The 23,459-nt window shown below is 42.4% G+C and overlaps 1 protein-coding gene across 1 annotated transcript in view; it reads left to right on the plus strand.

Annotated features, from left to right (window-relative positions):
- MME (membrane metalloendopeptidase) overlaps positions 1-23,459 on the plus strand; it is a 31,436-nt gene that overhangs the window by 1,998 nt on the left and 5,979 nt on the right. Inside the window, exons 2-19 of the mRNA XM_057383420.1 lie at positions 2,815-2,984; positions 4,102-4,137; positions 8,845-9,006; positions 9,605-9,685; positions 10,340-10,435; positions 10,537-10,655; positions 11,278-11,343; positions 13,978-14,112; positions 15,488-15,589; positions 17,154-17,290; positions 17,388-17,481; positions 18,155-18,283; positions 18,909-19,007; positions 19,488-19,568; positions 20,209-20,312; positions 20,471-20,529; positions 22,099-22,218; positions 22,464-22,597. Coding sequence (XP_057239403.1) covers positions 2,825-2,984; positions 4,102-4,137; positions 8,845-9,006; positions 9,605-9,685; positions 10,340-10,435; positions 10,537-10,655; positions 11,278-11,343; positions 13,978-14,112; positions 15,488-15,589; positions 17,154-17,290; positions 17,388-17,481; positions 18,155-18,283; positions 18,909-19,007; positions 19,488-19,568; positions 20,209-20,312; positions 20,471-20,529; positions 22,099-22,218; positions 22,464-22,597 — 1,914 coding nt within the window. The 5' untranslated portion in view covers positions 2,815-2,824. The remainder of the gene's footprint in view (positions 1-2,814; positions 2,985-4,101; positions 4,138-8,844; positions 9,007-9,604; positions 9,686-10,339; positions 10,436-10,536; positions 10,656-11,277; positions 11,344-13,977; positions 14,113-15,487; positions 15,590-17,153; positions 17,291-17,387; positions 17,482-18,154; positions 18,284-18,908; positions 19,008-19,487; positions 19,569-20,208; positions 20,313-20,470; positions 20,530-22,098; positions 22,219-22,463; positions 22,598-23,459) is intronic.

Raw genomic sequence — 23,459 nt, forward strand, 5'->3', positions numbered from 1 at the left:
GCTGAGTCTGGGGCCAGCCCTCCCTCGGCCGGGGGTCGCATCCCGAGAGCAGCGCCCCGAGCCCGCGGGACGCCCCAGGCAGCGGCTGCGGCGGTAGCCGAGCGCYCTCCCCGCCTAGGACGGCCCGGCCCGACCCCAGGCGCCTCCCCGGGGGCCGGAGCCGCGCTCGGAGGCGGCGGGGCCGTGCCCGGCTCCGGGGCTGTACCGGGCTCCGGGCTTCGTGCGGTGGAAGAGGTGCAGCCCCTGAAGGCTGCCCGGCGATGCCCGGGGCACTCACTGCCCAGCCGGCACGGGACAAGCTGCACAAGTTAATGAAAAAAAAGTGAAGTATTCCCGTGCTRCATTTTCTGTAGAGGCGACGCTGGGAACCGAGTAAGCCACAAASCGATTTTAACAAACCCACCCCAAACCCAAAAGCCAATGCATTAATTAACTCCCGGTGCCATCTAGGCCAAGATCAGTCGAAACATCTTCAGCTCTCTGTTGTGTCTAAGCTTCAGCAGAGCGGAGGGTATCACATAAGCATCAGGAGAAGTGTAAAAAAAACACAGTACCGAGGCTTGTGTCTGCTTAAATGATCCCTACAGTTTCGCTGCGCATGCAGTAGCACATAAAGCAGCTTCTACCTGGTGGTCGATAGTGCAGATGGGCTCAACTCTCTAACTAGAAGTAAAAATTAGTCAGATGCCTTTAGACACGAGGAGCACTCCTGCAGGAACAGAAAAATTAGCTCACTTGGAAAATCTTAGCTGACTGCAAAGAACATATTTGCACATGAAAGGTGCAGTGTTTCCTGCTGCTCTACGGAACTGTGTYTTCAGTGCTCAAAGTCAGCACCAGAGTCAGGAGATAAGCATCATTGCTTCAATAAGGCTCCAAGTACACTGAGAATTCTGGAGATTGAGCAGTATTTAGTCCATATAAATAACTTTGTTTGGCTGCTCAATGTGACTAAAAGTGAGAAGGAGATAATTTGCTTTTCCATAACTGATTAATTTTAGCTCACAGTTAATACAGGACAGATTTCTCATCCCTTTGCACACTTCAGGAGGAGAGCAGTCCTATGCCTCAGAAACCACTGGSTCATTTGACTAAAAATCCTGTTCTTCAGAGAAAAACAGCAGCTCATGAGGCACATGCRAGCAGTTGTGATGGTCACCGCAGGTGCAGAAAGACACAGGCTGGGCAGACCCTGCAGGATTCCAGCCTCCTGAGCCATGAAAGAGCTGCAGTTCTGGCACTGCCAGTCACCTCCTGCATCATGAAGTCCCAGGAGTAGTTGAAGAAGGGCAGATGAGACACACAGAAATAAAACGTCCTCTTGTTTATGTAGAGGAACAGTGTGAGAATGTCTAGTGAGCCACCAAGACAGGTGTTGGTAAACCCATGGAACATGAAATCTCTCTTTACTTACGTCTTTAATACTGGGTTATTTGACATCTTTAGTTTATTAATAAACATACTCTTTAGTGACCTGTTTTTGCAGCAGATGAGCTGCATTCTAGGGGAGGTGGACATCAGAGGGAGGAGGAGATTATTGGGAACTAAGGAATGTGAACTGAGCAGAAAAGGGAGGTCCAGTGGAAAAGCAAAGACTGGGTCTGAGAGATTGCAGCGGTTTAAGAAGAGTTTGAGTTGGGATGAACACAAATCAGCCATATGGCTAAGCCAGTTTAAAATAATGTTCAGAGTCTTAGACTTGACTGGATGCAGAGACTTGAGAAGGGTCCCTCACTGACTTGTGGGAGGGAAAGGGTGTAAGGAAGGTTGACCTTTGTGTGAGGAGTCTGGTGAATGTAGTGTTCCCATTATTTCTCCCAGTGGAATTCTCATATTCTTTCTCACTGACTGGAAGGAGTGTGTATTGCCTGGGGATGTAAAGAGCCCCAGGAAATGCTGTGAGGGAGTCTTCATTGTGAAATACTGAGAAATACATTGCTGTGCCTGTAGGGATTGGAATCCCAGTTGGTTGAGGAAGGTCTGGCCTTGGATAAGTGGGAGCAGGTGAAGGGAGGGCACAGAGCTGCCAGCAGCAGCACTGCAAAGGTGGCCCAGTTACCTCTGAAGAGCAACAGAAAGGCAATCTCCAAACSTACTGCATGAATTGCACGAGTGAGCGTGAGCTGCCTCCCGTCGGYGTTGCGTGACTCCTGTTTCCCAGCGCTCTAACCTCCAAAGACAGGCCTGCTCACAGTTCTTTAAATATTACTGTGAAGACTCACTGTCTTCAGTGTGAATTGACAGGCTCCCAGCAGAGCCTGATTTTCTTTTTCTATTTTTAGAGCCAGCTGTAAAGCTGTAGTCAAGAACTGCTTACATAATATTTTAGAAGTGACAGCAAAGCACAATGGCATATTTTGACCTTTGGCATTAGATAAGTAATTGGCAGGTTAAGTTAATTTTTATTCAAGCAGAGAGAGACTTGCTTTTTACTTGCTTGTGAACTCCTGTACCTTCACACAAGATTAAACCTCACGGGTACGTTTTAAAAATAGGTTTTGGTTTGCTGGCCTTCCTTTTCTGTGTGGTGTGAAGGAAGCTCCTCCACATGAAGGAACACTCTTGTGCTCTCCATCCATGATACGAACTGCATGGTACATGTGTGTGTGTGTGTGTGTGTGTGTGTGTGTGTGAGTGCGTGCACGGGCCTGGCAGAGGGCAGGATTCTTCATTTCCTGACTGACAGCTCAGTACTATTACAAATAATTGGAATACTCACCTAGAAAACACCTTTGTTACTGTGCAGTCAAGGAGCCGGTTTCAAGCCTATGACTCAGGGTAAGTGCTCAGTGAATATTCCCTTTTCCATTCCAGACGCTGGGTTATGGGCAAGTCAGAAAGCCAGATGGATATAACTGAAATGAATACTCCAAAACCAAAGAAGAAACTGGGATGGAGCAGCCTGGAAGTGGGGCTGGCTGTGGTTGTGGTGCTGCTGACCATGGTGGCTATCACCATGATCGCCCTGTACGCCACATACGATGGTGAGTACACCGGGACTGGCCGGATGCACAAATACATGGGAATGGGGRAGGATTTTAGCATGTTGGCTGAAATGTCATGCTGCATCCACACGTCTTATAGCTGGAAAAACTCAGAAACTGTCTTTCCAACTGGGACTYGGTAAATTCATTTGTTCATGCAGAKTTGTGGTAAACACAAACCATCTGCTTGTTCGGATTTAGGRATACTTCTGTTTGTAATTAATGCTTCAGTAAGCAAAAATCCCAACAAATTACAACATCGATGAAGAAAAMCAATCTCCAGGGCTTTGTTTGTGTTCCTGTAGATGGATGAAAATCATACTTTTTTCAGGATGTTGCAGTAAGGACTCTCAATGAGTGTAGTCATCCTGAGAGGTTTTGTGCTTCAGCAGACAGAGCAAAATGGTGGAAAATAATTTCAGGGGTAAATACCCTGATAATTTTCGGAAAACATAACACAAAGAAACTAAAATTTTCACCTAGGGCCAAACTAGAATGTTTCCCTATATTGGGAATTAARTGCTTTGTTTGATTTTGAAGTACTTAGTAATTTTGTTTAAGCTTTTTATTGAAGTGTAGTTCAATTACAGAATGGAAAAATGCCACTATGGCAGGAAAAAAAGAAGTTTTATTTCCAAAGTCTCAAAGGAAATATTTCATGTTCCTGAATCCTATATATTATTCAGAAGACTTCAGAGTGAATGTCTCAGAATTTTCATATTATTCCTTGAAAATATTTTTGCCACTGTATAGTATTGCTAAATTCAAACTAACTTTGTAATTCTCTCCAGTCATTGTGATATTTTTTCTCTAAATTTCTTCTTTGTTATAAAAATAGTATTTTTCCCACCTTCAACTGATAGGACATTTTCCTCTGATGACTACAAAAATTCCACATGATGAGTGACTAGCACTGAATGACCCTAAAGGGAAGAAGATTATGATATTTTTAGAGTGTGATCCTATAAATATTCCCTGACTGAGTGTAAAGTGTCCATTCATATTTATCTTACAGTTCACTGCAATTAAATTGACTGTCAATGAAAAATATTTACAGTAGTTTTTATTATACTGACTTTGAGTAAAGAATTAAGAATATGATTATATTCTCTTTTAGATGGGGTTTGCAAGACACCAGACTGTATCAGATCAGGTAAGAATGAAAATACATACCTTTTAACTTAATTTATGTGTTTTTAAACAAAATTACTACCACAGAATTTTCCCATCTAACAGCAGACAAGTATGACATATGGAAACATTTTTTTTCTTAGCTTAGTTCTACAAAAGTAAAATCTCGTGCCATGATATTGTCAGATCTTATAGTCAKCCTCCCTGTCCAAAAGATTCCAGATTTTATAGTCTGACAAGCTACTTCATCCTTCAGTAACAAGTGCATATGAATTCTTTGTTTACATCCCCATCTGAACTCTACAGGAAAGCTGCTACAATGCCTCAGGAAAATGCTGAATCCCACACTCTGTATCCTCTCAGAGTAGGTGAAGGGTAGTCCTTGTAATCCTTGGCCTCCCTTTCCCCTCACCTATGGTCCTCTTGGCCTTTGTTTTCTCCTCCAGAGCAATTATGCCACTTCCTTTTTTTTTTGCCTAATTTACCTCTGAATCATGGAATGACAGAATCACAGAAGGGTTTGAGTTGAAGAGACCTTCAATCTCATCTCATTCCACCCCCTGCCATGGCAGGGACAGCTTCCACTGTCCCAGGGTGCTCCAAGCTCTGTCCAGCCCCAGCCTTGGACACTTCCAGGGATGGGGCAGCCACAGCTGCTCTGGGCACCCAGTGCCAGGGCCTCCCCATCCTCACAGAGAAGAATTGTTTCCAATATCCAGTCTGAAGCTACCCTGTTTTGGCTKAGAGCCATAAAATATACCTGTTGTGTTTGTAACACTTTCTCCACCTCGATCCTGGGCTCAGGAACAGACTCTCTCCACCCTCAAAAGGAGCATTTACGTGGCTCTGCCAACACAGATTTCACARGGGCTCTGTGCCATCTCTACTTTCTCGTTTGCTGCCACTTTCCAGGCTCAGTTGACAGCTCTTCATGCCCTTTCAGAGGTTTCTCCAAGGCAGGAGGAGATCCCAACTCTGCCGATACACGATCAGCTGTTGTGTCTGAACAGCCCCATAGCAGGATGTTTTGATGATGTTTTTCTGGGAAGCCTGTAAGACAGGACCCCTGCAATCCCTCTCTTGGTGTGACTTTGGGGCAGTTGTTCATTCYTCTGTTGCTTTCTTCAGCCCTGTAGGATAACTTGGCCACTGAGTTCACAAAGGCTGTGGCCCAGTCACAGGATGCCAAGGGACCCAAACCACAAGTTCATGCTTTGGCCTCTTTGCCAGCACCCCACTGTRACCTCAGCTTACTAAGCAAACTCCTGGCCTGTTGTTCAGCCTTGGTAACCTCCCACAAGCAGCACCATAAACATCCTAATGGCTCTGTGCTATCTTTTGTCACGAGGAACACGTAACTCTTGCATAGGTTCTCTACATCATGACTGGGCCCTATGGAGCCTAAGAAAGTTCAGCCTTGGGAAGGGGGTGAGAAGTCACGAAGGATTTGGCAGTCAAGGCGCAAGACAAGTGTATGTGCTTGCAGGCACAAGTGTATTGAATTTAATTGTAGATGTTAAGGAACCCCAGGCACAGCATCTCATGGGAGGCTCCAAAAAGTCTGTGATTTGCCATTTAGACTTGCAGATATACCAGAAACAGCATAGAAAAATCAGTATATTGACTTCCTTACTTCCATGGGACTACCGGTTTCAGGTCTCATTTTAGCAGCWCAGGTTGTTACCCCACACCTCAGCCCTGCTGGAGGTTCACCCCAGGGAAGCCCCAAGGCAGCCCCTCATCTCAGCAAGTGCACACTGTCATCAGCATGGGCTATACATAGGATTTATTTCCAGGTGGCCATCACTGTCCTTTCATTTCACWTCCAAAGTGTTCTTCTTCCACCATGAAAGCTCGTCCTGTTATTTGGAAAATGATCCAGTTAGTTCTCTAGTGGATTGTTTTTTTTCTCTGATGATGATTGTTTTCAGTCAAATACACATTGCTAGAAAGGAGTTCGGACAGACTATGTGATGGYGAATAAACTCCAAAAGGAAAAGCAGGAAAAGTTGGGAGAAATGAGGCACAATGTTAGCAAGAAATCCCTAAATCAATTAATTAGAACCATTTTTCTCTTTTATGCTTCCATTAAAAGCTTTAAGCGCATTTAACCACTAGAAAGGATAAAGTGAAGATACTGACAGAATTCATTGTTCATTTGAAAGAAGAGCTGCAAATAATGACCAGAGGGAAAAAAGTAGTGAAATAAATGATGAATAAACAAAGAAGAAAAAATGCAGTGAGAAGTCATTGATTACACCCAGTGTAAAATACCAGGAACTTCATGGTGCTGTTGCCTGTGTATCTGTGARACCACCTGCACTGTAGCACAGGAAGATACCATGCAATTTGTACATTTGAGCATTTTTTGGATAAGCTGACATGCTCTGCTAACTTCCCTGAGCTCAGACAGCACAGCCTGATGGAACAGGATTCTGATCTCTGTTTCACCTAGGTAAGCACATTGTGTTGCTCCTGAATCCTCCCCAGGTCACCGGTTATTATRCCAGCTTATATTACTTTATTTGTAAGCTATTAAAGCAACAGCTGACAATCAGGAGTACTACAATAAGATTAATCATTACAAGGAATTGATATGAAGCCCTACATTCTTGGTGACAGGTAGGAACTGAATAAACAAGTGACAGTAGGAACAAAGTCAAACACTGATTTATCAGAGCAACACTGAGCACTAATGAAAAGYACACTGCATATTAACTGTATTTGTGTAGGTATAAATTCACCTGGATTAGAGATAAAATAAAATATTCATAGCATAATCACAATTCCTTGGTTATAATGTATCTGTGATATCAGCCAAATAATGAATGGTTATCTTGGAGTTCGGATGTGCAAATACTTTTGAGGAGAGTGTTACACTTAATATGTTACATGGTTACATTTAATGTATATACACATGGTTAATGTATATATACATGGTTATACTTAATGTACGTATTTCATATGCAACCCTAAATGAAAGACCACAGTTCCCATGACTGAGCTKTTTCTGGTACTTCTGCAGTATTTAAGCTTCAAGTTCTGATAAAAGTTATTTAGCTGATATTGAGTGGCCTGAATCTTGGAGCAGTAAAGCTATGAGAGATGATTGTTTCTGTGTGACATGAGTAGGCACGGAGGATTATCCCGGTGCTGACTCCAACCCAGCTGTACAGTTCAAGCCTGGTTTGATATTAGACTGTTAATGATTTTTAAGATTTAAGTGAAATGTGGATTTCTCCTGGGTTTTGTTGTGAGGTTTTTCCCAAAGTGACAAGACTGTGGATTAGGGCCCTCTGTCCTTGGTGTCAGACGATCACTCTGTCCTACTGTTACTGTTTGGCAGGCTGTGAATGGGCCAGCTGGGGTGTCCAGTSCTGGCTAGGGCAGTCTGTGCTGCTGGACTGCCACATGCCAAGGTAATCCAAGGGACASTACTGCCCTTCAGATGCTGCCTGAGCCTGGCAGAGAGACCCAGAGGGATACCCATAAAACAGAAGGTGTTCGGGACAATTACAACCTTCCTCTTTCACAGCAAACAGGTGGAGTGAGGACAGGAATGAAGTGCAGCATTCAAAACACTCCCCTTCCCCTAAATGAAATAGGGCAAAGGAGACAGAAACCAGTACCAGAGCTTGCACAGTCCCAGAGCAGTCGGACTGCAGCAAGAGTCACTCTTATGAAAAACATGACTGAATTTCCCAGTCTCTGGCTGTTGGCATGATCCTGAATCCCTTCAAATGGAAGTGGAAGCCATTGACTTCAGAAGGGAAAACACCAGGTGCAAGGCTTTGGATCTACTTCCATAGTGKGTTTTATGCTACCGAAGCAGTCTGAGGTTGAAAATGCACCTGTCWGTGGCTTTTTGCATCTTCCAGGCACCAGAACATTGTATAACTATCAGATGTTGGCCTAGAATGTAACACTCTGAGCCAGCTGGAAAATGGGGGCAGGCAAGTCAACACAAASACCAGACTGTCTCTCTACCTCTCATTTCTACCAGCACAAGAGACATGGAAAATATTGAAAGTACTGGAAAAATAACTATAAATATTTGAGTGGCCATGTGGAGGAATGAACACTTGAAATCACAACCCTCATAATTTACTAAAAATAATATCAGAAAAATGGGAAGAATATTCAGTATCCTGAGAAATTCAGGGGTATCCCTAGTTCTTGCCTGACTCCTAAGRTCTCTCCTTTCTGTGAGAGACTCTGTGCTGGCATACTGGTGGTAGAAGCAGTCTGGGTGGAAGAGGAATAGGAATAGGAAAGAGCACAAAAGGTTTATGGACAGCGGCTGCAAAGCTGTCACCAAGGAGTTGAATTTCACGGGAGAATCCCTGGTCAGTGACTGGTCAGTCTTGGACAAGCTACTGCCAGAAGATCAAATGGATAGCAAAGAGGCAGGAACAGTTCTAGAGTAAAATGTGGAGCAGGTCTAAAAATGAGTGCAGCTTCAGAAAAGCATTAATAGAAACCACTCACAGGGAGCAGGAACATCTGTCAGTTTACCACTTGTAAACACAGGCAACTGGAAAGTATGGAAGCTGTGGTCAGCAGAGGAATAGTAATTCCCTGTTCACTGGTGAGTACGTTGTTTGGTCTAGGACATTCAGGTAAGCTGGACCCTATTCTAAACGAAATATATTTATGACTTCCCTCTTCAGAGAAAACAAGTGTATGTGTGTCTTTCTGTGAACACTGTTTGTGCCATGTATCCCTGCAGCCGCCCGGATCCTGGAGAACATGGACCCCAGTGCCAGGCCCTGCCAGGACTTTTACCAGTATGCCTGTGGGGGGTGGCTCAAGAGGAACGTCATCCCTGAGACCAGCTCCCGTTATAGCAACTTTGACATTTTGAGAGACGAACTAGAAGTTGTTTTAAAAGGTCAGTGGAGTTTGGGGACTAAATAAAGTTTCTTCTTAGCTTTACTTGTTATCCTAGGAAGTTGTGGTTTTCTAGCAAAGCTTAAAATACTACCAGATATTTCAGGTTTTTGTGTTTGGTTCAGGACAAATCTACCCCAACCTGTTTGCTTGGGGAAGGCTGTGGGAGTTGTGCTGCTGTGTCTGACATGAGCAGAGCTGAGCAGAGCTGCCCTTGCTGGTATCTGCAGATCAGAGCAACTGCAGTCCCCAGCCTGTGCCTGTACCAGGGACAGCACCAGGCAGGTGAAGGAGGAGCTTTGCCAGCTGTGTCTTCACACAGTAGCCTGGTTGCTTAAAACCTGTCTCTGAGAAGTCAGAGCATTTGTCTTTCCCCAAGGATGACCCACAGAGTAGGTACCTATTCCTTTATGTTTCACGTACTAAAAGACTGAAGCCATTGCAAGGCTTTTCACCTCCAGAGCCTTTCTCCTCAGCTTCTGAAAGGCAGAGCCTCCCTGGAGTTGAGATGGACATGCAGCACTCCTCACCCAGCCCTGCTCCTCAGAACCCTGCCAGGACAGAGCCAGAGTGATCATTCTTTGCTGTGTGTGTTTCAGATGTCCTTGACAGACCCAGCACTAAYGATATCCCAGCAGTGCAGAAGGCAAAAACTCTGTACAGGTCCTGCATAAATGAAAGTAAGTGTCTCCTGAGTACAGGGTACCTAAATAGCAACCAAAAGGCCCSACCTCAGTCAGCTACACCTGTATTCTGTGCGTAATTTTTCACATATTGTTTGTGAAAACTAAAATGKGTCTATCCTACAGAGTCAAATAAGATTGTCAGCAATAAAACTGGTATTGCACCTCCTGATTTACTACCTTACGTATTTTAGGTAACTCTTCAGTTACTAGTTTGCTGCAGATATATAAGGTCTAATCCTTTCAGTTAAATGTGAGTTAACTTCTTTTGTAGAAATTACCAGGAATGAGGATAAGGCTCCACCACTAGAACAAAGAGCAGTAAAACTCTGAAGTGYTTCCTAAACCATATCTTTTTAGTTTCTGTAAGACTATGAATACTTTTAGAAACTATTATTTCAAGCTATTTGCAGAGAGAAAAAAAAGAGCAGTAGTTCTTCAGTGTCATGGGCTCAAGGATCTGCATATGCTATTTGTGACTGGAACATTTTCTACATTAAATGTTAAAGCACAGTAATACATCAGAGCAAACTGCTGCTGTGGTGATGGGGGTAATACAGTTCTCAGCTTCATTGTTCTGAACTGATTGTAATATATAACATTTGTGGCRTTTAAAATGTCATGGTAATTAATTTTATTTTTTTCCAAAAGCTGCCATTGATAGCAGAGGTGGAAAGCCTTTAATTAGTTTATTGCCAAGTGTGTCTGAATGGCCTGTAGCAACAACTAACTGGGATGGAACCTATGGTAAGAWAACCTGTGCTTATTTCCTTTTAGTTACAATATCTAAATTATTTAATTTATTGCCGACCCAAAATAGAGACTGACTATACCTTTCATTTGCTTAGGTACTGCTTGGATAGCTGAGACAGCTATTGCACAGCTCAACTCCAGATATGGAAAGAAGGTCCTTATTAATTTTTTTGTTGGCACAGACGATAAAAATTCCACAGCACATATCATTCATGTAAGTCTGCCTSGGTGCCATGGCCTTGTTGATCATAAAAGTGAAGCAAGTAACTGGAAGCASAGACATAAATGTTAACCAGGAGTAACGTCAGTGATCAGAATTTGATGCAAATACATTGTAGATGAATTTGTGAATTAATGTAGTTTTCAAGTGAAATTTTGGGTTTCACAGTGCCCTGTCTGTTCTCCAAGCTGACATCCTTGTTCTGTGCACTCATACACTGTTACTGTCACTATGGGAGTWACAGAGACAGAAAGGTCATCTCTGAAACCTGAACATCCGAGGAGGCAGAGAACCTCTGGTCACTGCTGGGATGCAGCAGTTAGAGGAGCAAAGGGCCAGTCTCTCCTGTCAGTGAGTAGATGGRTCCATGAAAACTTCACACACAGGAATTTCAGAGATGCAGGAGCTGCCTGGCTTATCTTTGTGCTGTTTTGTCATTTGTACTTCACCTGTTTTCACACTGGCTGCCAGTGGCTTGCAGTGAGAGAGGCATACCTCTGTGGCCAGAAGATAATTCGGCCAGAGTGAAGCATCAGCACCCGTACTTGCCAAAAGAGCAGTGCAATGCTCTGCCATTTCCCCTTAAGCACTTCTTAGTTTTTCTTTGCTTTTACAGATTGATCAGCCTGGGCTGGGCCTGCCTTCTCGGGACTACTACGAGTGCACTGGTGCATACAAAGAGGTGAGGGGGAGCTGACACACCACTGATGAMAGTTCTCATGTTTTAGCTTGTATTTTCAAGGCAGCTACTTGACTTTTTAGGACCTTTTGGAAGGAGATAAACATGAAAATTTTAGCTTTGTTACACAGCCTCTGCCAGGCCTCACAGCTGGATCAAGAGCTGTCCCCTGACTAGCACAGCTGTATTAAGATGCAATACAAGTGGTCATGGATCAGCCCTGTTCTCTCACTGCAAAAAGGAGGCCACTTCTGAGCTGTGACTGACTGGCAGGGACTGGCAAATGCTGCAGGTGAACTACTCCTACCAGTCAGTAATAGGCTTGSAAAGAAAAACAGAACCATTCAGAACCAAAGAGACGCTTCACTGCATTAAAGATCTGAAAAGATCACAGTCCCCTTCATCAACTGCGGAACACAAACAGCAGCAAAAGGATGTGATAGCACAGAAATGGCTCAGATACCTGAAACTTYGTATGGGCTCCTTTAATTCTTGTTTACTCATTACTTCTGTGGGTCTCATTGAGCTATTAGCACTGACACTGTATCCCTGTTGCTAATCTTGGATGTGCTTTAAGTCCTTGAGAGTGAAGTGTCTGTGCTGAAGTCAYGGAACTGAAAGTGCTACCACCGTGACCTTTAATTAACCACATTTTTGTGTAATTAAATGCAGAAGTAATGAGAAAGCATACAAACCATTTGGGGTTTGTAGGTATTTTGCTGATGTRCCAACAGTTAATAGTGGTAACATTTAACTACAGCTCACGTGCTCATTAAGACAGTCATTGCCATCTGAACTGCTCAGTTCCATGTGAGATGGCCTTTAGGAGCTGCCTCACGTAGCATAATCTGCTCCTTCCATGTGTTGCATTGACTGTAGCACTGAGAGACAATTACTGTCCTTTGGCCTGAGTATCAGCTATGCACTTCTGGAAAATAGAGGAGGAAGTATTCTTGAAAAATAGCTTTATCACTGGCAGGCAKGTTCCCAGTATCCCAGTGCCCTTCCAAGCATGACTACTCCAAGCAAAAGCCGTTCCCTTTCCAACCCTGCTCTCCAGCAGAGCCCGTTCTTGGCTCTGGTTCCTGCTGTGTTATTCCACTCCAGGAGCTGTACACAGCAAAAACCATCTCTGCCTCCAGCTCTTTCCAGGCCTCTGCCTCCATCAGGACTTCCCATCCCAGAGCTACAAGTGGGATCTGCCAATAAGATAATTTTAAAATCTTTTATAAGATACAGGATGGCTCTGCTCAGACAGGAGTGATTCTGATGTCTTAAGTTCCCACTGACGTAGCTGAGAGTATTTACACAGTCCAGCTGAAATCAGCTGACTTAGTTCTTTGCTACCTGACCTAAGAGCTGCACTTCAGGACAAAAATAAACTCACTGGTACCTGAAAATCTCTGTTGACTTACTGGTGTGAGGTTATAGCTGTATTGAATTTTAAGGTTTTTACAGGGTTGGTGTGGACTGTATTCTGTCACTTCTTGTAGCTATCAGTGGTTTCATGGCTTTTCTCATCCTGAAATGGTCTCGCTTGCTTGCAGCTGGCACTGGCAGCTCAGCCCTGTGGGCTGCTGTGAGCCCTGTCCCTGTCCCTGCTGGCAGCTCTGTGCTGAGCTGCCCAGTCCCACAGTGCCACAGTGCCACAGTGCCACAGCCCCAGCCAGGCACAGCCTGGATCTGCTGGAAGGGAGAGATGCCCAGGAGGGAGTTAGGGAATGGCTGCATCCATGGAGCAGTCATTAAAGAGACGTGTCCCTGCCTTGAAGCTGAACATACTAAAATATTTCTATTAATAAAGCTGACAACATATACACCTTATTAATCCTACCTAGGCCTTAATCACCACTTTGGTACACTGCATTGCATAAACCAAATTTGTTATTTGACAGCTAATCCAATGCTATGTTGTTGGGGTTTTTTTTACATTGAAAAAGAGTATTGAAAACAGCACTGCTGTTGACAGAAAAATGATTGTGACTTAGCAATGAGGAATTAGAATCACAAATAATAATACAATTAGAATAATACTGAGTTCCATAGAACATAATGACATCTTAAAATATTTGACAGTGTGACATTTGAGAGAATTTGCTCGTGTATTTACGTTCTTATCATTAGTTAATTATGTCAAATTTCATATATATATATAGTATTCCTAACTTTGCAAACAGCAGCATGAGTTCTGATTGTTCCAAGAAGCACTGGAGGAGATTCACTGCTTCTGGGAGTGCTTTTCCCACAAAGCCAATTCCCTTGTTCTATGTTCCTGGGAACATGGCTCTTTGGAAGTRGTATTTTTGGAAGCTGTAATTAAAGTGAGCTAGCAAAAACATGGGTGATGGTTTAAATATGGACATACAAATGTCTCATTTTAAATAATGAAAACACAGTGCAGTCATTGAAAGTGTTTAGCTTTGAACAGTGCTCCAATTATACAGCAGTGCTCCACRAGGGAATGTTCAAAGTTAATTTCTAGTTGTGATCTAACAGTATTTCAGATAAAATTGAACTATTTAAATAAGGGATGAAGAACCACAGTTCATTAAAATGAAGATGAAATCTTGAAGATAATCAAGGTATGCTCTACTTTGAAGAGTTCTGTCTTTAAAATGTTCCCTTTCTTTCCTGCAGGCATGTTCTGCCTATGTTGATTTCATGATTTCTGTAGCTAAACTAATTGTACAAGAAAGAAATATTTCTGTCAATGAGAGTGAGATTTCTGAACAAATGAGAAGAGTTATGGACCTGGAGAAAGAGATTGCCAATGTAAGAAATACATTTTTTAACTATCCTTTAAATAACTGACTTTTTTCTTAATRCCTATGAGAGCTGGCTAAACAGAGTTGTTAACTTCCTTGCTGATGCTATTTTGTGGGACCAGAAATGTATGGAGCCTGTTACATCTGAAGGAACAGACATKTTCCTGGAATACAGTAACACAGCCATGTCCTGGGAGGAGCAAGGTATAGTGGTTAGAGTAGCCAGCTGTTTTCCAAGCCACAAAATGTTTTATCCTGATCTGTTCACAGAAGCCCTGCAAGMGCAGAGAGAGACAGACTTTGGGTTTTGTTTAATGTGGTTTAGAGTGCGAGTTTTGGGACATGCTTTGGGGTCTCTCCTCCCTTTTTGCTGTTTCCCTGTGGGCTGTTTGGATCCCAGAGCAGCAGATTCCCAGCCCTTGGCCTGCTGTGAACACAAAGTCATGTTTGTGCTGCACAAGCTGCTCCACAATGCTGATTGTTCCAAGGGCATTTTTAACCAAACACTGTTCTCTCTTAAAAGAAAAGGACAAAGGAAAAATAATACCATGAATTTGACTTTGGAGAAATAGTGAGAGTTTGAATGTGCATGGACAAAACCAAAGGCATGCATATGGAAACCATGGCTATTATTAACCATTGCAGCAGGACCTGAAGCTGAGGATGAYCATGAAACAGGCTGAATACATATTTTATAGCTTCAGCTGTTTTTGARGTTACACTAATAGCAAGGGCATATACCTGGGTAAACCATTTGTATAAATGAAAACAATCTAATTTTGATTTTCTTAATTTTCCTGAGAAACACACCTCTGGGCTCGGATCAGAGATGTGCAATTATTACCAGAAAAGGAATGCACTGGAGAAAGGTTTTAAAGAGGAGCATGAAAGGACCCCACACCTGCAATGTCCCTGCAGCAGCTGCTGGTGAAGTCCAGCCGATGCTGGGGAATCTGCCACTGCCTGGGATTTTAACCTTTCATCCAAAACTCAGTATCAGCCTGAATTTGACTGAARAGAGCTGGCATTGTGCTCTTGGGAATTGGTTAAAAAAAAAAGACAAACAGAAAAAGCCCCACTGAATGCACAATAGAATAGGAAAGAGGAAGCGGAAGAGAAGGACAGAGATAAAAGCAGGCTTGGCATAACTGATTTTTTGAAGCACTTTAAAAACATCTGCTATTGTGGATGCAGATGTTTAACTCAGCAGTGCAATCCCCCAGTGCCCAGAGCAGCACACAGCCTGTATGAGCTGTGGSTTGTGCCTCTCCAGCAGTACAGCAGGTCACAAAGAATGGATAGGGCAGCATGCTGGGCAGAACCAAAATTCCTGGGAACTGACCCGATGGATTTAGTAATATTTTCCTGATTAACTCTGACAGGCAACAACAAAATCTGAAGACAGAAATGATCCACTTTTGCTGTACAATAAAATGACAGTGGCACAACTCCAAAACAACTTCTCACTGGAAATCAATCATAAGGTGAGTGATAGTCTGATATTTCAACCTCTAATTTATCACTGATGGGATTAAAAAATGAAGCCTGAATTTTTTTCTGTTAAAGACTTGACATATTTGCAATTGAACAGGATCCCTGATGTGCAGTCTTACACTTCTGACGATACTGAACTGTATGTACATTGTGTACCCACTGCTTCTCCTAACCTGAAGGCACAACTTCCCATCTGCCTCAACATAAAGAGATGGAAAAGGATAAAGGAAAAAATTATCCAATGGAAGGCRTCTCTGCCCATGGCATGGGGATGGAACTAGATGATGTTTAGGGTCCCTTCCAACCCAAACCATTGTGTCATTCTGTGATTCTATTAGCATCATGGTTCAGGGCTCAGGACAGCAGTCCAGCCCGTAGCCACCAACCTCAGGGATGTTGAGGTGGACTACTCAGCCCCACTCCGTTTATCCAGAGCTGCAGATTCAGAACAAAAGGTCCTGTTTGTCCAACATTCCCTCTGAATACTGCTCTCAAGGCAAGCAGAAAGGAGCCCAGGCATCAGGCCCATGAAATAGGACAATACCTCCCATTGCAGCTCCTCCAGGATGTGTCAGCTCTGCTTTCACCCCAAGCCATGTGCTGTTTGTGAAGGGCAGCCTTAACTCATGGCACCATAGTCCAGCTGAAAACCAGCCCAAGCTTTGCTAAMACAGCTCTGTCTCCTCAGGAATATTATGTTGTAGTAGACTTGGGTAGTTTTTATTCTCATTACTTTTATCGAAGTTTCTGAGGCCAATAAGGTGCTATGAAACACTGTTATTCCTGGTACTTTTTCATAATCACTACAATTCTATTGACTTTAKATTCTTCATCTTTAATTCTTTGACAGTTCTCTCCTGCCTGGTTTAATTGGTTTCATAATTCACCGTCTCCCACAGGTGTAGTTGGTTACCATTACAGTCATCCTGTCAAAAACAACTTCTCCTGTCACACAATGGCATTGCCCTGGTTATTATTAATTCCTGGGGGGTGCTGCAGATCAGCACTAATTTAAATTTATTCCAAAATGCTCAAAAGACACTTGATGGGAGTTGGTAGTGTTGTTGTAATGGCTAAGGATAGAACAGCAATTATTCTCAAGATTAGCCTGAAGTTTGCTGCCTTTCTCTCAGACCTGATGTGAGTGCTCCTGCAARCTTATCTGCTCTCCTCAGCTACATTCATTTGTGTGATGGAAAACATTACCACTTTCAAAAAACCTTTTCAAAGAGACAGACTGGGAAAAATCACCAACACTTTTCAAAGTAATATGCAGAACAAAARCTTCTAAAATCAATAAAAAATTGTGTTAGTTTGAAATTAAAGCAATTTTTTGGCCCTTTCTGCCAAATACCACCCTATGTCAAAAGGATTTTAGAGCTATAAAAGATSTCAGACAAGTTATTATTACAATGACCCCATTTACAAGCAGTGCAACTATTAGGGAAACTAAAGGCAGAGCATTTGTGTCATGCAAACATATTGAAACTAGAAAAAAAGCAGCTAAATACTGACTGTTCATGACTGATGTAATAATGCAGGCTAATTTTCCAGGTGTTCAACTGGTCAGAATTCATAAATGCCATTATGTCAACTGTCCAAATCAACGTTGACAACACAGAACACGTCATTGTTTATGACCCCGACTATCTTCTCAAGCTCAGGTCTATTCTCATAAAATACTCTCCCAGGTAGGTGTGTTACGGATTCCTGGTATTTGCATTTTCTTTCCAGAAAACTTAAAAACTCAAAACATTAACAGCTTACTACTGTTGTTTTGTTAAACAGAGACCTTCAAAATTACATGACCTGGCGATTTGTGATGGATCTTGTCAACAGCCTCAGCCGGGACTACAAGGACACAAGGAATGCTTTCCGTAAGGTGCAGAAATTCATTTGTCTCCCCAAGTTTTAAAGATGGCTTTTGTGAGCCACAAAAGATATTTCTTTATATAGGTGTAGTATATAAATATTTAATGTATTTTGGATTTTGCACACAAAAGCCAGATGTGTTTGTGGAGCCTCTGCTGGAGTGTATCTATAATTTATTGGATRTATTCCTGATAGCTGAGTGGATTTGAAAGCACTGCTCTGGTACTTGGTGTCTTGTTTTTCTAAATCTAAATGAATCCCCATTTTGAACAGTCCCATTTATTTGTAAGAGATTATAGTTCTGACTGACTTGTTACAAACTCTTCACCATCCAAAGGAATGTATTCCAAGGCAAACATTATGGACTCAATCTTGGTTTTCAGTCATTTGATCCTGCTGATAGCTTTGTGTTTTTAAGGAAATGCTAAGCAATTTCACTGATTGGACATGGATGTTCTGTGTATTTCCACAGCAGAACTTCTTCCYCTGTAAGAATTTTGCTAATGATCCTCCCATTACAGAGCGAGTCCACCTGAACATGAGWATGAATTAATTGTGTGCACTGGAGGAGGCTCCTGTGAAACACACAGCTGCCATCAGTGACTGTCCTGCTCCCCTGGGTGGGCCCAGATGTGCCCTTTTGCCCAGATGTGCCCATTAGCCCTGATGTCTGTGCCCCACAGGCCCTGTATGGCACCACCTCYGAGACTGCTGTGTGGCGCCGCTGTGCCAACTACGTCAACGGGAACATGGAGAACGCCGTGGGCCGGCTCTACGTGGAGGAGGCCTTTGCTGGAGACAGCAAACACGTGGTAAAGCCTTCAGCAAACTCGGCCTGAGTGACACCCAAGTGGCWCTTAATCATCGCTGTGCACTTCTTTACCCAGTTTTGATTGCACTTTTTGTTAGAGTGTAATCAAAGTGGGTTTGATTTTTAGTTTTTATAGAAGTGTCAATAATAGTTTTTATTACAGTACTTGTGAAATGTGAGGATCACGTGCACAGCTGGAGGGAGAGAGGTACCTGCCTGCTCCCTTGGCCCTCTGAGCCAGATCCTTGGATGGGCTGTGCAGAAGCCAATCCTCACATCCCAGGAGCAGCACTCACTGCTACCAGCAGTCACTGCTGTTCTTTGAGACTGACACGAATTCATACCCTGCCACCCCTGGGCACAGAGGCAGTTTGTTATTTCTCTTTTTTTCAGCCATAGAGAAAATGTCTGAAAATGAACCTGAAGTGAAGCCTTAGTTAACTTCGATCACCACTGGAATCCTGGTGTAGGATAACCCATTTTTGGGGTGGGAATAAACATAACAATTCCATCAGATATGCAGTGTTGAGCAGGGCACTTTCTGTCAGGTTTTGGTCACCTGAATGAATGAACTGCACTCTACCATCTTACTCTGTGGGTTTGTAACATTTTGATGTTTTTTCCAGGTTGAGGAAATGATTGCAGATATACGTGATGTTTTTATAAAAACCTTAGATGAACTTCCCTGGATGGATGCAGAGACCAAAAAGAGAGCAGAACAAAAAGTAAGTTCTGTCTTAAATAATGGTAATGTGTAGTTCTATAAAATCACTATTTCAGTTGTTTGTCCTGTCAAAAAGTAAGCAGTAACTTCTATCACTATTTTACAATACAAAATACATTTATACTTGTGTTTATGTAGGCACAGCAGCTTCCATGGGAAGGGGCCTCTGGAAACAGGCACACAAAGTAGGAGAAATAWATATAAAGATCAAGACCTTTCAGGCAAATCAGTGACTAAGGGGCTAGATARTGAATATCTACAGGAGAATAATGCTGAAAATGGGAAGGAATGAATTCTGGTGATTTGACCAGCTATTAGGAGCAAAACTAGTGCCTTCAGTGAATAAAAAATGTAAACAAAACCTATATATAATTAACATCCTGGGATTTCTGCAGTAGCTTCCATGCTGCCTGTCTTACATTATTTATGATTTCAAAACATGGCTGGATTTGCTATGGATATCAAATTCCCTTGTCCCTAGGCAACAGCAATTAGAGAGAGGATTGGTTATCCTGACGAGATCGTGACAGATGACAACAAGCTCAACAGTGAGTACCAGGAGGTAAGTTTGCACAATAGGAAGGACAATTAGAAAAGGATCTTCAGAGAAAAAAAAATACATTTGCCTTCTTTGATGCACGGAACCTCGTGCACCTGCACGCACAGAACAGCCCCGAGTGTGCCCAGCTCCGGGGAGGGGAGGATGTGTGAGCAGCCCGATGTGACAGGGTTTGATGGATTCCAGGGACATGTGTACATTATGCTCAGATAAGCATGGAGCCAGCATTCCATCTGGCACAGACTGACCCAGCACTCTGTGCCGATGCACAGGCAYGGAGCTGACTCCTGTGTTCTGTCCAAGGTGGAACCACACCTCACCAAACTGGCAGTGGCTGCTTTGGAACAGGCAGCTCCTGGGGTGAAGGTCAACACTAAGAACTGCTGAACTCCACTCAAAATATGTATAGAAAGAGAGAATGAAGAGCTCTGGAAAAAACATCCAACTGCTAACATATTTCCAGCTACAATATCGACTCTGTGATGTAGCCTTAGCAAACYAAGGTCTAATTGTAGATCAAAAAATACTCTCAGAAATGTGTTGCTTAGCTCACCACGCTTAAGATTAGATATTCCTGATTCATGCATCTTTTATCCCAAATCAGTAACACCACCACTAACTCCTTTTCCCCCTTTCTTTTCAGTTGAACTACAAAGAAGAAGAATACTTTGAAAACATTATTCAAAACTTAGTATTTACCCAGAAGAAAAGGTTGAAAAAGCTTAGAGAAAAGGTGGACAAAGAGGAGTAAGTATTTAATAATACTCTGTCTAGTCTTTCATCCATTTTGCACAGGAGAAGGTACCTGCCAAYTTTAAATATTCTGTGGTTTCTAGGCCACTAGCAATCATTAACTTTGCCATTAATAACTGAAATTCTAACGTTTATTCTTCTGGTGTTACCAGGTGGATAAGTGGAGCTGCTGTTGTCAATGCTTTTTACTCAGCAAGTAGGAATCARATAGGTAAGGTTTACCAACTTATTAATGTCATTTAGATTTAATGGCCAAATTGTCTATTTTATATATGTGTGTATGTACTTTTAAAATCAGGAAGTGAAACAATCTTGAGATCACAAATTTTGAGTATAAAGATTTCTWATGTCAGCCTATCAAAGCCATCCAYGGAAATAAAAAAMCCMATCCTAGMTAAAGATTAGAACCACATGGCAGCCCTGAGGTTTCTCATCTTGTGAGCCACCCCAGCTCCCTTCACAGTGCTGCAAGGCTTGCAAGAGTCACAAAACATTTCACAACAGTAATTATGCCTCTCCATATTTCTGTCATATCCATTCTGCAAACAGTGTTTAAATTTTAGTCATCCAAATKTCATAGGACGCAGTGTCCTTTCTAGGCCATCAGTGAGCGACTGTGATCCACATGTAACTCCTGAAAACAAGTCTAAAAACAAGGAAAAACCTTGTCCTACACAGAMGTGAAACAGGATTATTTCTTGATGTGACCATTTAGCTCTTTACTGAGCAGTTAACACAAAAACTTTCAGAAGACTTTGTTTAAAATAGCTTTGTTCAGTAATTTGTAGGAAAGGAATCATGATGTGGAAGACTGAAACTGGTGACTGGCAGTTAATGTGAGTCATAAATTCTTACCTCATCCTTTAACTATGGCATGCACAGGATAATTAAAGCAGTCTGATCTTTAGACTGATGTCTGAATTAGCTTAGAATTAGGCTTTAAAAAAACCCCTCTGAAGTGCAGTTCTGTGCATGATATGTAGGGAACTTAGAGCTCTGTTAATACATGAGTGTGGCCAGACCTGCACAGCTCCATCAGCAGCTCAGACCATCAGGAAGCCACTCAGCTTCCAAAAGGCCAGCAGCACCACCTCTGTCTCAGGGAGAATTAACACTTTAYATTGCTGCAGTGGGCACAGGGACAGGAAAAGGCCTGCGCGAGATACTAAGAGGAACTGAATATTTAAAAGTATTTTATTTCTCTTAATWTTAAAAAAGATCAGAATTGCAACATGGTTTCTTTTAAACTGACATGTTTCTTAGAAGCCTAGAAAAATGAGCACAGAAGTAGGTAAAAAGAACTGCTTTGTTCCAGTTCTTTTATTGTCAGCTTGGCCTATTTTTTATTGATTCTAGTGGGAGTTACTCGTATTTTATGAGGAAGAATAAATTCCTGTCTCTGAGATGGATTTGTGATGGAATGATCAAATAATTTATTCTTCTAGGGGGACACCCTCCCACTTCTCACAATGTTGTGAGGTTTTCTTAATGATGAGACAGAAGTCTGCAAATGCTAAGTGATGTAAATTGGAACAAACTGCTTTTTCTGCAAAGTAAAATAGTAACAAAGCAAAAGCTGGCCATGATTTTGGAATGTCTGAAGAGGGGAATGGTCCTGCTGCTCTGTTCCTCCTGTCCTACAGCACTCCCATGTGTTGGTCACTTATTACTGTTGGGAGATGAGAGGGAACAGTGTTGGTTAAAGCCCATAAAAGYGTTCTGGCCCCACTGCACACACAGGATAACAAGGCAGGGCCTTAACTGTGCTCTTTTTTTTCAGTCTTCCCTGCAGGCATTTTGCAGCCCCCTTTCTTCAGTGCCTCCCAGCCCAAATCTCTGAATTACGGCGGCATAGGAATGGTCATCGGGCATGAGATCACCCATGGCTTTGATGACAATGGTGAGGCACTGAGCTTCTGGTGACAAAACACTCAATGCACAGGGTGTTTTACATGCTTTAGTGTTAATCCTTCCAGGGAGCACATGAAAGGAAAATGAATTTCCGTATGTAAGATCAAATCTGGATTTCTGAGGCATTACAGTATTGCTCTCCCAAAAGCACAATCCAAAGACTCTTATTGCTCTCCTCACGGCACCAAGTGCTCTCTTCCTGTATAAATAATTCTCTTTAACATACTGTTACAGGCAGGAATTTTAATGAGAAYGGAGACCTTGTGGACTGGTGGACTGAAGAATCAGCACAGAATTTCAAGGAGCTGTCCCAGTGCATTGTGTACCAGTATGGGAACTTCTCGTGGGACCTGGCAGGTGGACAGAACGTACGTCCTGGTTGTGTAACCTGTGCTGGTTCTCTCAGTTCTACTGGCTGGTTTTTTACAGCCTGACAATATAATGACACAGAATAATTCCCACATAGAATAGGGAAAAGATAAAACTCCCAGCCCTGAGGTTTTCCCAAACCATGTGTTGAAGTGTTGSGACCCAGAGAGAGGCCAGTAAAAACAAAGAAAATTTCAACATATTTTTCTGCCCTTTTTTTCATACATTAAATTCAATCAAAGGATGTTTCTAGATTTTGCATCTTTGACTGTCATAAATCAGTATGTTGACCCAGGTTAAGAATATGGGTTTTTAAAAACAGAGATTTCCCATTACCAAAGCTTCCTCATCTTTGGAGATATTTGACTGACTTAGTAATACCTGCTAAACAGAGATCTTCTGGCTACCAAAAAGCTACTGAACTTGCCCAACAGACAGAAAAAACACCTTGTAGAATGTTTGCTGATGTCTGTTAACAGATAATTTCAGCAATTGGAGTCTGAATTTTAACTTGTTCTGCAGAGTGTACAGATTCTGCCTACTTCCTCTAACTGGAACTGTGGTAAGAAACTGAGGATTAAAGACAAGAAGAAAAGAGGAAGAATAAATGAGCAATGACTAAATAGCAGAAAATATGGGTAAARGAGATAGAAAGCCAAGAAAGTTGCCTGAGAAGGAAGAGGATTAGAGAAAACAATTGTATCTCAAAACATAGATTCTGAGACAAGAGACACAAAGACTTTTCAGAGATGTAAACATAATCTGCTAAACCTTCAGATTTCAAAGTAATTCTTGCCTTTCAAAAGTGGAAAATAGACAAAGTTTGGTGTTACAGGTCCTGGATGAGCTCTTTCTTTCAGA

The sequence above is a fragment of the Malurus melanocephalus genome, unplaced genomic scaffold (genome assembly GCF_030028575.1).
Source record: "Malurus melanocephalus ecotype Western Australia unplaced genomic scaffold, MMel_1.1 scaffold_631, whole genome shotgun sequence".
Lineage (NCBI taxonomy): Eukaryota > Metazoa > Chordata > Aves > Passeriformes > Maluridae > Malurus > Malurus melanocephalus.